At 35.2% G+C, this 17928-nt stretch overlaps 1 protein-coding gene and 1 long non-coding RNA gene across 2 annotated transcripts; both read right to left on the minus strand.

Annotated features, from left to right (window-relative positions):
- Positions 1 to 13418: 13418 nt before the first annotated feature.
- LOC105318738 (potassium voltage-gated channel protein egl-36) lies at positions 13419 to 15293 on the minus strand. The gene is made up of 2 exons (XM_011415983.4): positions 14795 to 15293; positions 13419 to 14338 (listed from the first exon to the last, which is right to left on the minus strand). Exons 1-2 carry the CDS (start codon positions 15245 to 15247, stop codon positions 13445 to 13447), a joined length of 1347 nt encoding a protein of 448 aa, XP_011414285.3. The 5' UTR covers positions 15248 to 15293; the 3' UTR covers positions 13419 to 13444.
- Positions 15294 to 16445: 1152 nt separating this feature from the next.
- LOC105318737 (uncharacterized) lies at positions 16446 to 17927 on the minus strand. Its single transcript, XR_010711682.1, has 2 exons — positions 17837 to 17927; positions 16446 to 17515 (listed from the first exon to the last, which is right to left on the minus strand). It is a non-coding gene; the product is annotated as an uncharacterized lncRNA (long non-coding RNA).
- Between the last annotated feature and the right edge of the window lies 1 nt (position 17928).

The raw sequence follows: 17928 nt of genomic DNA on the forward strand, positions 1-17928 counted from the left end.
CACCGGATAGTACACACAGTGAAATACACAGGATAGTACACACAGTGAAATACACAGGATAGTACACACAGTTATAGTTTGAATTAGTTTATTTTATGCTATGTCTCAAATTTTTTTGATGTGACCCATACTTGTTTTACTTTTAAATGAAACATTAAATGTATGTCTATTTGTATGCAAAGTTTTGAAAAGATGACTTCACTATATTTTTTTTTAATTGCGTGATAATTTGATTACTCCAAAATTGTGTAACATCTGTTGTTGTGTTCATTATGTACTGGCCTTTGAAGCCACCAGTGTGGCAAGAACTTTTAAACTTTGACTTAGATTTTACTTTTATAGTCACTACATGTGTTCAATTAACTGCATACTGTATTAAAATCATAACTAAATAATTTTTCAAATTATAAATATTTGTTTGATTTCTTCAAATAATCAATTTCCATGTCAAATTTTAGCAAAATTTCAGGAAAATTATCATTTCTGTTTGGGGCGCCCGGCCCGGCCGTATATTTCCAAAAAATGGCATTTGACATGTGTCACAAATAAAATAAATGAACAGTCTAGGTCCCCATCTTTAAATTCAAGTGGTTTTCGGATGATTGACGTTACTTTTATTTCAGGTGCCTACACCCTTAAATCAAACGGACAATGATATTAGTAAGTTGCATTGCAAGTGCAAATGCATACGTTTGGGATTTTTTTTTTTATCATTTTTTGTTGTTGCTATTTTTGCACAGAGAAAACCATGGATACCCCTTTTTTCAATTCTATTTCGTAAATAAAAATAAATCTGGGTGAGACTCTTTTTTTTTAATTTTTGATATGCAAAATATTTCAGAGATTATGTAACTAACATATATACATATATATTACAGCTGTAATTTGATTATGTATCAAAACTCTGTTTTTGTTCTTTCCTTGGATAATATTTTACAATATGAAATGAATACCGGTATATACATATAAACATGTACACACTTCCGTTTATCCACATTATTTCAGGTTGATTCATCGCTAAAAATGATGACTGAAATAACAAAATAAATAAATAAATAAAACCACAAGAAAAAAAAACAGTCAACGAGAAGTATAGAAAGGGGATCCAATTGCACATTCTTTTCGCACTAGTAACATGTAGCATACTAAAACTTTAAATCACATACACTTGGAACTATGTGATGTACATGCGCAGTCGCCAATTATGGAGAAATTTATATGCTTTCGTTTGAAAATATGAAAGAAATTGGGATAAAGGAAAAGAGGGACAAGAAAATATATTCTTAGGGTGAATTTGCCCTCCATGTTAATAAAGAGACACACCTAGCCACTTTGATTTTATGCTGTATTCGAACGTGTCATTTAAAATCAGAATTTTGAAATAAATCATTGATAAGTTAAGCATTACACAACCTGGTTAAATATTATGTATTTGATATAACAACACAGGCCACAACAGATCTAATAATGAGTAGATTTTTGTTCATTTATTTTAATATTTTTAAACAATTTTTATATACAGTTCAAAATACATGTATGTTATTGACAACTTGAACAGTACAAAAGTGCTGAAAACGTACAATGTAACCAGTCGTCTCTTGAAATAATAAAATATAACATAGTCAATTCGTCACATATGCTATTGTACACATATAACTCAGTTATACGTGTATACTACTTGAAAAAAGTACACAGTGTCAATGATAAAGAAATGAAAGATACACATTCTTGAAAAAAATTAGTGTGTGTGTGTGTGGGGGGGGGGGGGGGGGGGGGTATTTATAATATTACCTACTAAGTCTTATAAGTATAATTAGTATGTCATAATAATAAGTCACATATTTTTGATCATTTCCAATATTCTAAAACATTGTAACAACAATATTAGAAATCCCATGAAACATACATTAAAATTAATGTTTTCTACAAGTATTTAAACACCACAGATAGAGGCTGGGTGTATTTTTACAGGATTAAGATGTACCGCATCGAAACAAAACTTGTATAATGAATTAGGTTAGGTACAAAACACTCGAGTTCAAACTACTGAGTAGGTTATGACTGGACTTGGTTCACAAGTTTCACATATTTCAATTTTTTAACCTTATGCAGTGATAATTTGTACCATAACGAATCAACAGAATATAGCATAAGTTACAGCTTTTCTGGCTGATCAGTTTCAGAGAAGCTCCCATGTAAAAATTTAACCCTCACTGTGGCCCCACCCAAACCCCGGGGATCATGATTTGAACAAATTTAAATTTTCACTACCTGTGGATGCTTCCACACAAGTTACAACTTCTGTGGCTGATCAGTTTCAGAGAAGAAGATTTTTAAAGATTTACTCTATATATTACTATGTAAATTTGACCACCTCATTGCGACCCAACCCTACCCCTGGGGATCATGATTTGAACAAACCTCAATCTACACTACCTGACGATGCTTCCACATAAGTTTCAGCTTTTCTGTTCAAATAGTTTTTGAGAAGATTTTAAAATACCAACAAATTTTTATTGATATTTTAATTATCTCCCCTTGAAAGAGGATGTGACCCTTCATTTTAACAAATTTGAATCATCTTCGCCTAAGGATGCTTTGTGCCAACTTTCGTTGAAATCGACCTGTTGTTCTGGACAAGAAGTCCAAAATGTAAAAGGTTTACAGACAGACAGACGGACGTACATACGGACGCCGACAAAATGTGATCAGCTCAGGTGAGCTAAAAAAATATATATATATATAAAATGTTTGTATTTTAGGATGATATTTACTCAGAATGAAAAAATACTCCATTGATGATGATGAAAAACCATCTATTGTATGTTAAAGACCTTTAATTGTAGTGTTATTTATAAATGTAAATGGCCAGCAATTGGATATTTTGTGAAAAATCAAGAAAAATTCCATAAAATTTTACACTACGAATGAGATTTTCTTAATTGTGAAAATATTACAAAATATTTACATTCCAAATATTTTTTGCATGTAAAGTGTGTGAAAAGACACTGTAACACACACTGGGTACTCAAAGGTTAGAATGACTAGTTTTATTATGACGTCACAAACGTTGAACGCTGTAAAATGCAACGTCACAATCGAGAATCAAAGTTCACGCTTTTGGCTGTTACAATGGCTCTTCAATTAATTTGAACTTACCCTAAGGATAAAACAGACGTTTTGACGTATAAATCACATTTGCAGACAAGGCAAGAAGTTAAAAAAATGTAAATATAAGCATTGAATCATTATTTTTTGAAAGATATAGTCTCATAACTGCAGCGGTGTGTGCATACAAATTTTCATAACGCTCTAGCGCGCGTTACTCAATTTGTATGCATACACCGCTGCAGTTATGAGACTATATCTTTCAAAAAATAATGATTCAATGCTTAATGATAAACACTTAACAAAATGAAATACAGTTATTGAATGGTAGTGGCATTAAATAGATACAAAGCATTAAGTTTACGCAACAATTTTTAACATTATTCCAGTCCGAATTTCCTCCATCAGTTTTCAAATTCCTACCCTTTTTGATCCAGTTTTACAAAAATTGAAAGATGATAATACCAAAACATTTAAAGCATTTAAAACTGCTTGGTCCGATTTTTTTGTAATTAAAGTATCAAATTTTTTTTCATACAAATCATTTATCCTAGAAAGTTATGGACTTTCTCCTATTTACACCAGCAGAATCAGTTTCCTTTCAAAGTTAGAAATATTCAAAGTAAAAAAAATAATTTCTCTTTGGGCAAACGAAAAAACAAACCAAAATGCATCACGGGAATGTTTAGAAAATGAAACCGCTTGGTTTCGTCCCCCGAATGATTGGGGTTATTCAACCCGCATGCTATGCATCCATTGTAAAGAAAGCAGACTTTGGAAATATATGCGAACAAAAGGTACACATGTTTATTTGTAATTTGTCTGATCATTTCGACCTTTATTTAAAGCGATGTCAAATTCGTAATACAACCATACCTGTCTCGGCGTCAGGGGTTATATTTAACATGAGGCGAAATAACGCGGTACCTTTTAACGTCGTTTGTTTTGTTAGCAAATTTTGTACGTATTTTTCTTCATTGAAATTTGGCATAATTGACGGGTATAACTACTGCAATGTCTATTATTATACATATACTAAGCATAGCCATCGTTTAAAAGCGTGCATAAAATTTGATATAAAATCGGACCAAGCAGCTTTAACTACTTATATTGCCTTATTCTGTTGGCATAAAATTTATATGAATTCAGTGATCAAATGTTTGAGATCTTGTGTCTCTCTAACAACAATAAATATAATGGTTCTCTTTAAGGGATATATAATTTTCCTAAGATACTCTGCCTGAGTATTTTGATTAATTCGATTGTAAAAAGATTTTTTCCTCTACTTTTCCTGAGTTTTAATGATTTGCTTCTATTAAAATGATTTATCAGAGACTTTACCAGGTATTCTAAAGACTGAGTATACTATCACCGCAGACTTTCCGGTACTGGGTTCCTATTAATATTGGGAACCACGTGCCTCAATCTTATGCAGATTTACTACGGCCTGATTCCCAAATCAATTCCCCAGATACCAATACTGCTGGTGAAACTATTTCTAATTCCCACGCTAGCCTCCACTTTCCTGACTATTGCCTTCCTAATATTTTTCTTCTTCTGCTCAGGCTTCTCCAATGTGTCGCCTTCGAGCTTCTCAACCAGACTGCCTCAGCTGCAGGCTGCGCTCACTTATATACCCTTGGAACAGTTCATTTTAAGGGGCATCAGGTCATACCATTTTTATGGGTACGTTCAATTCGTTTTGTAACGTGCTCGAGATAGAATCGGATAGCCCGATTCACCCCTGCAAATGTGTTCGGAATGTTTTCTTTATCGTTACTAAGTATATAATAAATCCAGAGGTGCTCGAATGAAAGTTCACGAGACTTCACCGGGATTTGTTCAGTTCCTGTGAAATTTCGAGCGAAAGTATAAGTGTTCGGATAATATTCTCAAAATACGTAAGTACTGGTCGATTTTCATATCATATCCTACTTTGATTTATGTTAAAACATGAACATCTTTTAAGATGTATGTCTTATTTCACCATCTAGCGGTTTTTTTTATATTAAACGATGATAATCAGAACAGAGTTATCGTTCGTGTTCAACCACGTGTAGAGGGATTGATAATATAAACATTTGGTTGCTTAATAAAATCATAGCCATGTTTGATGCTTGTGGTGTGCAATACTATGTTTTTAAAAAAAATAATGGGTGAATGTTTTGCATTAAAACTTAGTATATCGAGCCATTTTCAAAGAACATTCTGCATAAAATAGTACAGTCTGTTTCACTATTGATGTTATTACTAGGTCAGGCGCGGATCGAAAATTAATTCATGATGGGGATGTCTACTACGCATGTTAATTGTCGCAACAGCAGAAAAAAAGCTATTTTTTGTATCGTCACATTTATTTCTAGGACACATTTTATCCACCAATTAAGGAAGATAAAGTTTAAAATCAATAAACCTCTAGAATTTGTATTTGACGACAAGTACCTAGATTATCTAAAATAGACTATAAACACGAGGCACGATTTTTACTGCGAAACTGAAAGGGTAAAATAAAACCACGTGATTTAAAATTTAAATGACAATAACATTCGCAGGGGTGTGATTGCTGCCAATATTTACAAGTGCAGACTTTAATCACCGCTCCTGCACATATAGGGACTCGACTAACGTTACGCAACCAGGAATGACCACACACCCACAAACTCAACAGGTACCAACGATAAAGCTGACATGAATTCATAAAAGCGTTTGGTCGCCATATTGGTTTTGATCGCTCCTCTACTGCCACTGGGGTATATATACCGGTCGAGAAAGTTACGGTCGGTTGCTTTCCGATCGAGGCATTCAAGTTACACGGACTTCTAAATGCATGAACAACATATTGTAGTAAAATCTTTGTAGTAAAGAATAAAAGAAACAATAATCAATAAAATACAAAATATATTTATTCTTTGAAAGAATTTCCAAGGTATCCGTACTATTTTGCACAAAAAGTGCTGCCTTTCTTCACATGCACATCGAACACGTGTGTCGTTCATACAAAGTGCATAACGTCTGCATCTTTTTGAAAACGCCGGCGGCATTCCATTCAACACATTAGATGAATGATAGTAAATCTAAGAAAGTAACAACGTTAACATCGTTACCATCGGTTTCTACAAAAAAAAATCCATGCGATCATTGACAATGCTCGATCTGCCACAGTGTGTGATTGCGCATGTGCAATGTTATAACATACACAGGAAAACGGTCTACTACAATTATCGAGGATTTTTGAAGTATCTGTGTCTGGATTTTAATTTGTCTTGTTTCGTCGTTCATTGGATATTCCTTGCCAGTGCAGTGGTTGTTTTTAATTTTTGTTCAAAACGCGTTTCTACACGTCTTTTCGTCCAAGGTAACGTGTTCGGAGGAATGAAATACCTGAATGCGGTGAAGCATGAATACTGTTTTCGGACTTATATAGGGGGTGTGTAGCGATGAGCAGAACAATCGAAATCGACCATTAATATGGCGGTAGTCGGAGATAAAAGGGAAATAATTGGTATTATTGAATTCATGTCAGCTTTAACGCAAGCAGGGATGACTGCACACGTGCGCCAACAATGCAACCTAACGCAAGCAGGGAGTGCCGCCCACTTGCGCTATGAAGGCCAGAACACCAACAGGGATGATCTCACATTAGCGCTCCGCGGCAACCACCTCCAATACAAGCAGGGATGACCGCCCACTTGTCATACTGCGACACAGAGGGGGAACGACCGCACTTTCTTTATCGAAGGTTAACCTGTTCAAGTCTAACCCCAATCAGTCGTGCAACGGGTTGCGTTTGGCAATGTTGCTATATATGTGCCGGCCAAAAATAATTTGAAGTATCTTAAAACAGGAAATCAAAAATAACAGACTAATCCGAATTTATCTAAAACTATTTATGCATAACACCTTATTTACATATACTATTTATTATTGTATAAAAATAATTTGCAAACTCATTGGTCATTATTGGGAACATTGATTAAATTGTCAAAAATCAATAAATAAAAGGGGAATAACTTTAACCAAAAATACAGTAATAAGCTGCCCGCTTCAGTTTCACTTTTATCGTTTTTAAGCATTTTTCAATATGTTTGCAATTCGTGGCAAACGATTAATTTAATGAATAAGTGAGCTAAAACCAACAGAAAATATGCAAAGTTATTTAGACTTAGATATAAAATCTTAACGTTTAATGTTAGAGTTCTGCTAAAAATGCTTTAGCGGAAAAGAAAATCTGCAAAATTTAGTCCAAATTTCCTCTGTTTGGCAAAATTTCTATTTTTGTTTGAGCTTAATTATATTATAAAGTAAAATACCGAATGTTATGTCAAGAATGATTCATTTCATAAATACTTTTTGTGTTTCGAACAAATATTTTTCATGACATATGTGACTTTTTAACAATCCGAATATGAGAACTCAAACCCTGAGTAAACAACACCCTTAAACAAATTTAAAACTTCTGTATACATAATGCACAATATGCACCAAATCTCGTCATCTGTAAAACAATGTCATTGCTTATAGTGTTTTATATATTAGATATTATAATTTAGATATTTACCTTTAAAAACTATATCCCATAGGGGAATAATAAATCCCATAGGTAAAATTTTCCAACAGGATCTATCGACAATCGTATAGTTCATGTAGTAGAAAAGTATTTCCTGGAGGAATTTGATTCAAGGTAATTGAAATTTCCCATCGGAAATTTTAAAGTCCTATGGAAGTTTGGTTCAAATCATAACGAAATTTAAATGCCCATAGGAAGTTCTTTTATTCCGGTTAGAATGCTAAATATCCTATAGTAATTTATATTTATAGGTAAATTATATATAATTATCCGGCACAGTGTTCAATTTTTAAAACATTCTACTGTAAAGGTAACGAAAAGGGACTTAAACATATTTTATCAGGTTAAACATACTGTTCCCTTTCATAATATTTTTAATTTATGTAAATGACTTGAAATATACGTAAAACTTTCATATGAATACTTTATGGGGCGACTCACACCTAATTTACTTATGATTCCCTTTTATGAAAGCAATCATACGATCTTCAAATGATACAAATATGTTGAGGTTGCCTGTGTTAAAAACTGCTGGTAACAACTGTCAATTTCTGTACAAAATTTATTATGACTCTAACAGTTTCACATGCAGTCACTTTATATATTTATGAATAAACAATCAATAAACATTATTGAATTTCACGTAAACGTTTTCGTAGAAAACAAGCATACATACGTACTTGACATTGGAATAACAATAGGTATGCATAAGACCTCCTGCTAAGCTAGAATAAAATTAATGTGATCTTGTATTTTATTCTAAAGTAATAACATCTTTACCTGTATAACTCAATATAAAACATCCAGTTCATGCAAAAATAATCGCAGCCAGACCTCACCCCGTCTCTTTCCCCGACACTGGTTCAAAACACGCCGTTCTAGACTTTCACATCACACGACACTTGACTTTATTGTGATATTTCGCGGTGTGATCACAATTGTTTTTGATTTTCTACACTTTTAAACAACATAAAGCGTGGATGACTAAATTTTACGGAAGCCCATATAGGACCTATCAAAAAATATTTTTGAATTTGATATAACGAATTCTTGAATTTGTTAAAACGAATTTAAATCGTTATAACGAATTGTTGAATCCGTTATAACGAATTAAATTTGTTATAACAAATTTTAGGAATACGTTATAACGAATTTAATCTGTTATAACAAATTCGCTGAATTCGTTATTTCAAATTTTAAAATCTGTTTTAACAAATTAAATTAGAAATATCGAATTCAAGAATTCGTTATTTCAAAGTTTTAATTCGTAATTTCGTTTTTTTTAAATCGGTTAAAACATATTTTCATCCAATTTGTGGTAACAAATTTCATGTTTTGGGGAACAAATTAGACGGGGCGGACTTCCTTTGTCCCATATCGGCGAACGACGAAATGCGCCGATCAATTGATCGGCGTTAAACGGCGAAATGGTAAATGAAGTAAACTGGCCTAAAAACAAAAGTGGAGAAACATATTGTCACAGCTGTTGCTGTAACCATGGTAACAGATGTAACAATTCCAAAAGACACCTTGTTTTATCAGCTTTGCTAGAATTCCTACATAGATAGAAACAAAATATTTAAGAATTGTTATATATTGAGCAATGCAAATTCACCAAAAATACAATATATACAGATTTGTTTTGACGGGTTTCTGTGCAAAATTCCAAAAATTTGTTTAATTAATGCTATCATCAGTGAGCATGCTGATTTATTAACATATATCTGCATTTTTCATCTCATTACATCACCAAACCGTGAGATTACGCCATACTTAAAAAAATACCGGTCTGCAATTGATTTAAGAATAAGGAATCATTCTTTGAGTATTACTAGTTTCAGGTGATTTTGGCCGGGACATGTTCAAATCAAATAAAGCTCAAAGGGATTTATGATAGATTTGACCACGCTCTGACCGAAATTATCAACTCATAGTATTCAAAGAATGATTTCTTTTTACTCTAATACTTATATTATTTCCAATTTCTACACTTTAAAATAACATTTTAAAACCACTGTTTTTTAATGAATAACACATGCTATGTATTATTACGCAGCGCAGCCAATACTGTTTTTCGGTTTTGCTGTAGGACACGCCCATTTTGTGTCGCTCGTTTTTTATGAAATTATTGGGCTGGGTTATCACAGTAAAGGACACTTAAAAATATAAATATAATATTTTATATGATGTAGCCAGGCATTATAACCAGGATGTGCGCATGCGTGAACCAACTTTCCATCAGAACGATGTATCTAGAATAGGTTATTCTTTTATATAGTACAACCAGGCACTATTACCAGAATGTGTGCATGCGTGTATCGACGTTGGGAGGAAATTCGAAAGCTGTTTTGGGGAACTTCGAACTGATATTTGCGCAATTTAAAAACGTATAGGAAAATTCATCCGATTTTTACATTATAAATGTTAATTAAAAGAGATAGGAAAGTTGTGTACATTAGATTCACACCTAAATGATGAATAAATATTTGTATTTGAGAGAACAATAAAGATCAATGTTACAATAAACAATAGGCACTATAAGCATCGGAGTGGGGGGGGGGGGGGGGATGTGGAGTGGAACAGGGGCAGGGAGACGAGACTACCCCCTTCAGCACACATTTTCTAGCAGCAAACATTTTTCTTAAATTTACATATAAAAGATGAATTCCCCTCCTCCCCCCCCCCCCCCCCCGCCCCCCAATGTTTTTGGGACCAGGTAAAAACTGAAATAAAAGGGAGGAAATAAACTGTAGAATTGAAGTTAAAGGTACGCCTTACCCCATACCCCCACGGATTAGGATTTTTAAATGTTTTAATAGCATAGTGTATGTATCACTAGGGTCAGTGTTCGTATCACCAGGATGGCCATAACCTGGGTCAGTATTACGATTATCAGGATGTCTACATGTATATCTCTTACCAGGGTCAGTGTACGTATCACCAGGGTCTGTGTGCCCATCATCTGGGTCTCCAAACAAATAACCTGGGTCAGTGTACGTATCATTAGGGTCAGTGTATGTATCACTAGGGTCAGTGTTCGTATCACCAGGGTCTGTATACCCATAACCTGGGTCAGTATTACGATTTACAGGATGTTTATATTTATTACCGAGGTCAGTGTACGTATCATCAGGGTCTGTGTGCTCATCACCAAGTCATTAGACCCATCGTCAGGGTCTTAATGCATATCACCAAGGTCAGTATACATATCACCAGGGTCTGGGTGCTCAATACCAGGGTCTCAAAACTTATATTGTTATAGGTATTGAGACCCAGGTGATGGGTATACTGGATCTGGTTACGCGTATACATGTACACACACTTGTAATTGGGTACAATAACCTTGGATATATGTAAACTTACGCTGGTGATGGGTATAGTATACTGATTCTGGATATGGGTATATAGACGCTTGTGATGTGCACTCTGGCCCTATTAATAATAATAGTGTACAGACCCTGGTGATAGGCATATAGACCCTAATTAAACGTACACTGACCCTGGTGATAGGCATTGAGACCCTGGTGATGGTTACGTGGCTTTAAGTAAACAGACCCTGGTGATGAGCACAAAGACACATTGACCCTCGGGATAAGTATTGAGACCCTAGTGTCCTTGTGATGGTTATACTGAATCTGGTTATGCGTATACAGACCCTGGTGATATGTACACCGACTCTGGTAGTACTTACTGACCCTGGTAATATTTACTCTGACCCTGGTGATGGGTATACAGAACCTGGTGATGGACACACAGACCTTGGTGAGGAGTTATGGATAGAGCTACATTGGGTCGGTGTTCTGACTACCCCTATCACTCCTAATAACCCCTAAAAAAAGAAAAACAAAATAAATTATTCCTCTCCTCCTAACCTTAATTTTTTTTTTTATATTGAATCTAAGCGTTTATAGAACCTGGTATATTGTATGAGATACAGTAATATTGGTTTATATATAAACCCAATTTTTTTTACTGGTATATGTAAGGAAACTGTGATATTTTGTTCAGGCATGTGGCATCGTAAACAAGTTAAAAAAGGGGGGGGGGGGTGGGAGAATCGCCAAACAATTCTTGACATGCAAAAAAAAAGTTCTTTCAAAAATCGTACACCGTGGGAGTAGCTATAGAAATGCTAAGTTAACATCAAACTAAAATTTCACTGTTTATTTCCTCCCAGTCACTTTCAATTGTTTACATGCTCTGAAAATGCTAGGAAAGGGGGGGCAACTGCATGGGGACAGGCCTCTCCCTGTCACCCCCACCCACCCACCCGTTTGAAGCTACGTGTCTATTGTTTTCCTGAAGCATTGCCTTTATTGTCCTCGCAAATATTTATTTAACTTTTTATAGTGTTAACCAAAGGTACATAACATTCCTATCACTTTTAATGACTATAAGATATAAAAGTTGTTTTTTTTGTTTTTGTTTGTGGGTTTTTTTTGCACCTATCATCAGTTCGAAGTTTCTCCAAGAAGCTATCGAATTTCCTCCAAAACGTTTACTAATCCCGATGGAAAGTTGGTTCACGCATGCGCACATCCTGGTTATAATGCCTGGCTATGTCATATAAAATATCATATTTATATTTTTCAAGTGTCCTTTACTGCGATAACATTGCAATTCAATTTGGAAACCTATGGCCTAATTATTTCACCAAAAAAAATGAGCGACACAAAATGGGCGTGTCCTACAGCATAACCGAAAAACGGTATTTGCTGCAATAATACATAACATGTGCTATGCATGAAAAAAAAACCAGTGGCTTTGAAATGTTGTTTTGAAATGTAGAATTTAAAAATAATATTAATATATAAGCAAAAAGGCATCATTCTTTGAATATTATGAGGTGATGATATTGGTCGGAGCGTGCATATCAAATCTATTATAAAGCCCTTCAAGCTTTATTGGATTCGAACACGCACCGACCAAAATAAATAGGAACAATGAACATAAATATGCCCATGCATGCGTTTAAAGATATCCTATCCATCGATAAAAGGCGATTCGAAAAGCAAATTTTAAAATCGTATAAAAAGAAATCATGACGTCACTGAAGCCTCGTTATCGCTTTGAAGAGGCGTAACTCCATTATTTTTGCATCAATTTCGATGTAGTTTTTGCATTAAATTCTGGTAAATACAATGTAAATTCTATGACATAAATTCGACATTGGCTGAGCTGCAGGTACCCTTATAAAAATCAACATGCTCAATGATTAATAGCATTGACTAAACAATTTTTGGTTATTTTGCGCAGAAACCCGTTGAAACAAAACTGTATATCCTGCATATTATTTTTGGTAAAAATGCGTTGCTACATATATAGCAGTTCTAAATATTTCGTTTCATCTATGTAGAAAATCTAGCAAAGCCGATAAAGTAAGGCGTCTTTTGGAATTGTTTCATCTGTTTTCACAAATTGGATGAAAATATGTTATAACCGATTTAAAAAAAACCGAAATTACGAATTAAAACTTTGAAATAACGAATTCAAGAATTCGTTATTTCAAATTTAATCTGTTAAAACAGATTTTAAAGTTTGAAATAACGAATTCAGCGAATTTGTTATAACAGATTAAATTCGTTATAATGAATTCCTAAAATTTGTTATAACAAATTTAATTCGTTATAACGGATTCAACAATTCGTTATCACGATTTAAATTCGTTTTAACGAATTCAAGAATTCGTTATATCAAATTCAAAAATATTTTTTGATAGGTCCTAAATGGGCTTCCGTAAAATTTAGACTGTATAAGATTTTGATCAAATCAGTAAACCGCCGACTGCTTTATTTGGTATGGTTTAAAATGATTTTCAACTGACTTGTCTTGTTTTTTATTCTGAGTTTGGAACGACTGGCGTTTTAGCCTTACTTTATTTTTGTCGTTGAAATCACTGAATGTGGAGGCTATGATTGCAATAGGCATAGCAATGATCAAAACACCGGACAGGGCGCACACCGTACCCACGATCCTCCCAAGCAACGTCTTGGGATACTCGTCGCCATAACCAACGGTCGTCATGGTGATGACCGACCACCAGATTCCCGTGAACACACTGGGGAAAGTGGTCGGTTCTTTGTACTCCGCGTAGTAAACGAACCCCGCGAAAAAAGTGGAGAAAAACATGAAGGCCATCATCAACAATCCAATCTCCCACTTACTGTTCCCCATCGCCAAGAAGAGCATGTTCAGACCATTGTGTTGCCGGATAAGACGGAGCAAGCGGAAAGGACGGAACACAGAGCACAGCTTGAATGTTATGTACACGGTTCCTGCAATCTTTCCGGCACTCCATATCTCGACGAATTCCATCACGGTGGTGGTCCACATGGAAAAGACAAGGAAGGCGTCCAGGACATTGAGAGGGGACCGGAAGAATTGCTTTTTGACAGGACATGTTGCAAAATGAAGAATCAGATCTGTCGTGAAGAAAGCAAGACATGTCACCTGGAGGTGATACAACGAGGGCTTAACAACTGTGGTCACGAAGACGATCTCTTTGGGGTTATCCATATTGACATCGTCGAAAAGGTCGGTGAAGTTCATCAATCCCAGAATTTCGTCCTTGGTTTGGACCTGTTCCCTGAAGAGGGGGTGGGTCTCCATGCAGAACAGCGCTACAGACAGGACGGTCACCAGCATAAAGAAGATGCTGTAGATCTGGAATGGAGCATGCGCGTTATTGTTCCATAAATTTATGTAATACAAATAATGTTGACCTTCTTTTAAGAATTCTAACCATTTTATATAAAATAGGTACCATGTGGTACATTAGAAAATTAATAGACAAGGCTGAAACGACGCTGTGCTGACTATTCTATTCTTAATGTAGCCCATTTATTTTATCTTACTACAAAATATACTTCTCGTGACATCACGTGCATTTACAATAATGAAAATGTAAAACATATCACTTTTATACAAAAGAAGAAGTCATTTTAATTCAAAATTTGCAATTCGTATATGAATATTTGTAATCTTAGTCTATTTAAAAGTAAATATATACAATATTAAATGAATAAATTAAAATTAAATAAATCAATGCTACTAGTATATGTACCACGTCCTTCCAAATTGTGTGCTATTTCTCTAAACGTTAACCAAGTATATACTTACAAAGGCTGGCTTGGAGGAGTTCGGACGATCAAAGAAAAGCCAGGTCTGCCTGAGGAGCTGTTTTGCTTTGTTTTCACTCACTTCCTTAGAGTTGTAGTCAATTTCCACGTCGTCTAGACGCCGTTTCAGCTCCATGTGCTTTTTGACGCTCTCTTCGTACTCAGTGATGATCTTCAGACAGCATTCAGCAATGTGGCTCTGGTGGATGTCCCAGTACTCCAACTCTTTGAGGGTCGCGGCAGCACACACGTTTTGTGGGAGGTGTAGTTCGCCGAGTCTGTAAAAGTCCAGGATGTTGGAGAAGATGGTGTGGTTCCTGTCTATAATGACGGGATCCTCGCCGTACGTTTCCTGTGCCATCTTCCCTAGCCGGGTTGACGGGTAAGTCAGTAAGTTTTGACGCTTCGTCTTAAAGGTCATTCCACCAACGTCAAAGGTCATGAACTCCATCATGTTAAAGCGCTCAATATTAAAAAATTTCAAATTTATTTTTTAGTTAAATTCTGCTTAGGTCATACAGCTCAAAAACTTGTCTTTTACTAAAAGAACCACAATATCTGCTTGAAAAATACCGACAACCAAAAGAGTTCGATATCTGAACGTTGAAGGGGGTGTTGTCCAAAATCAGTTCTCGTGAGAGGATGTAGAAAACGTGGAAACTTCCGATTTAGACTGAATACATGTATTAAATAATGTCCGTCTGATACTCGCTGTCTTAATTATCGATTGCCTGCCGACATTTGCATTGATATGTGCAGCAAAACTGAACAATGCGTATACAAATCTGGTCCATGTTTTCTTTCAAGCTACCCTGTATAGACATCCCTAATGAGGATGCTTTCGACAGGTATTTACTTTCATTCAACACAATGCTGGTGCTCTAACAATGGATTGATTAGGTTTTATCAATTTTTCGCTACATCTTTTTGTTCTCTAATTGATTTCGTATCAAAACAAATCAAATTCCAAAACCACAACACAGTATTTTCTTTTTGGTTGGCTGGTTAGATAAATTAGAACCTATATAAGGATTCATTGGTTGAATCATTTTTTTCATGACAGCAAAGTTTATAAAAATCGTTCACTCATTGATGGATTTCTATCGATCTCATATCATACATGCACTGTTACTAATTGATGAACAATCAAATGTACTCATGATCACTGCGTTTCAGACTCGGGATACAATGTACTTACGTATTTAAAATGCAGGGACTCAATACACCTAATTTCCGTAGTGATTTGTTTACATTTTACCCTTCCATTAGCGCACACAATACAAAAAGTCATATCTAATGTTTAAAGAATGGGTCAATTAAAGTTTCATTATAATTTGATCGAATATCACTCTCTGATAATTGAGGGTATTTTCTGATATCGCATTGTCTTAACTCGGGTGTCTACCGATTCTTGCATCCATCTCTTTGTGCAGCTGCATGTAGCAATAAATATCAATACGCTAAGTAGCGTGTCTCCAAATTAATTCGATGATTTTGAAATCAATAATGTCATTCTGTCAGCAGAGAACACTTTATATGGTGAAGGGTTTATAGTATAAACATGCATGTCTTTGGATTTTAAAAAGTTCAATCGAAAAATCTTTAACAACTTTTAGAATGATTAGTAAAAAGCAAAAAAAAAAATCGTCTCCAATATTTCAAAAGTATAAATTATTACTAAGCATTTTTAGAAAACAATACATTAGCGTAAAATTTGCAGAACACAATCATTTGGAATCCCTCCCCCCTTTTATCACAGTCTCAACTATATGGGCGAAATTTCTTCAAGGAAAGGTGTTTCACCAGGGACGGACGTCATTGGTCCGTTGAGAGAGACATCCGTTTCCGGATTCTTGCATTTCTTTTTGTCCTTTTTCTTCTTTTCTTTTAACGCAGCCGCATCAACATATTTTATTCTCATTTGAAAATTCCTTTTCCTGGGTTCGGCCTGTAGCTCCAGACTCTTAATGCTAGACATGATCATACAATAATACAGATTGTCGCACAAGGAATTTTTGCAATTCTGGCTCCGAATCCCAAGGCAATTTTCCATGTCGCCATCGATATGTGATGACTCAAACCGTCTCACTACTTCGACCAGATCTGGATTTTCCTCTCCAGGGTTAATGTAAGAAAGACCTTCAGTTGCATAGTTAATCATTATTAAGTGTTGTCCCTTCATTGGGTCTGTTACAGATGACAGGTATGGGGACCAAGTCGTTGCGCGTAGGGACAGACGACTCTCGGGGTGGGATTTTTTGAACACCTCTGTCAGTCGGTTCCAATTAACGGGAGGTTTATTGATCAAATAATTCCCTGTATTAAGAAAATCTGCAAGGATGCTCAAGATTTTGCCAGTTTCATTGGTCAAAACTATCACCAACTCTTCATCTTTGGCTGTCTCCTTTGCAATCAAGGCATCTTCTGATCCACACATTAAGAAAACTGGGATAGTGTCGGCGAAAAACTCTAGTTTTCCAGTTTTTGTCCTCTTTACTTGGACTACACCACATGACATTTGTAGCTTTGTTTTAGACACCCTTACCACATCCACAGAATCCCCTCCGCATGGCTTGTATGTCTTGTCTTCGGTTTGGGTTTCATTGAGTTCCATGGACAACATGATCTTCAGTCCAATGGATAACACACTGTTCCGTCACTGATTAGTTTCCTTGGTTTTACGACGATAAGTCTTTCTTTGTACTGGAATACTAGCTGTAGCCTAGAAATATTTGATATTATAACGTTACATGTAAATATTACAAAAAGGAAAATAAAATTTAAGTGCATTGTCCGTTTATAATAAACTGTACAGTTTAGGTAAGTTATTCATGATTCATTTCTGTGTGAATTTAGTTAATTTTTTTTCTTTATCATGGTTTTCTGGTTTTCGCTTTTAAACTGGGAGGGGGGGGGGGGGGTCAGACAATTCAGTATGTTCTTTCTGTTATGTTATTTCGACATAAACATCTTAAGGCTTGTTCATTGTACAGAAAAAATGTGTAACTGCAATTGAATAGAAAGAAGACGCAATATAACTTACATGTACTTGCAAATGTCCGTCGTCTTGGGTAGGTAAACATCTGCACAATCGTCTGCTATTGTTATTGTAATCACATCGGGATCGAGGTACAT

The sequence above is a fragment of the Magallana gigas genome, chromosome 3, assembly GCF_963853765.1.
Source record: "Magallana gigas chromosome 3, xbMagGiga1.1, whole genome shotgun sequence".
NCBI classification, from domain to species: Eukaryota; Metazoa; Mollusca; class Bivalvia; order Ostreida; family Ostreidae; genus Magallana; species Magallana gigas.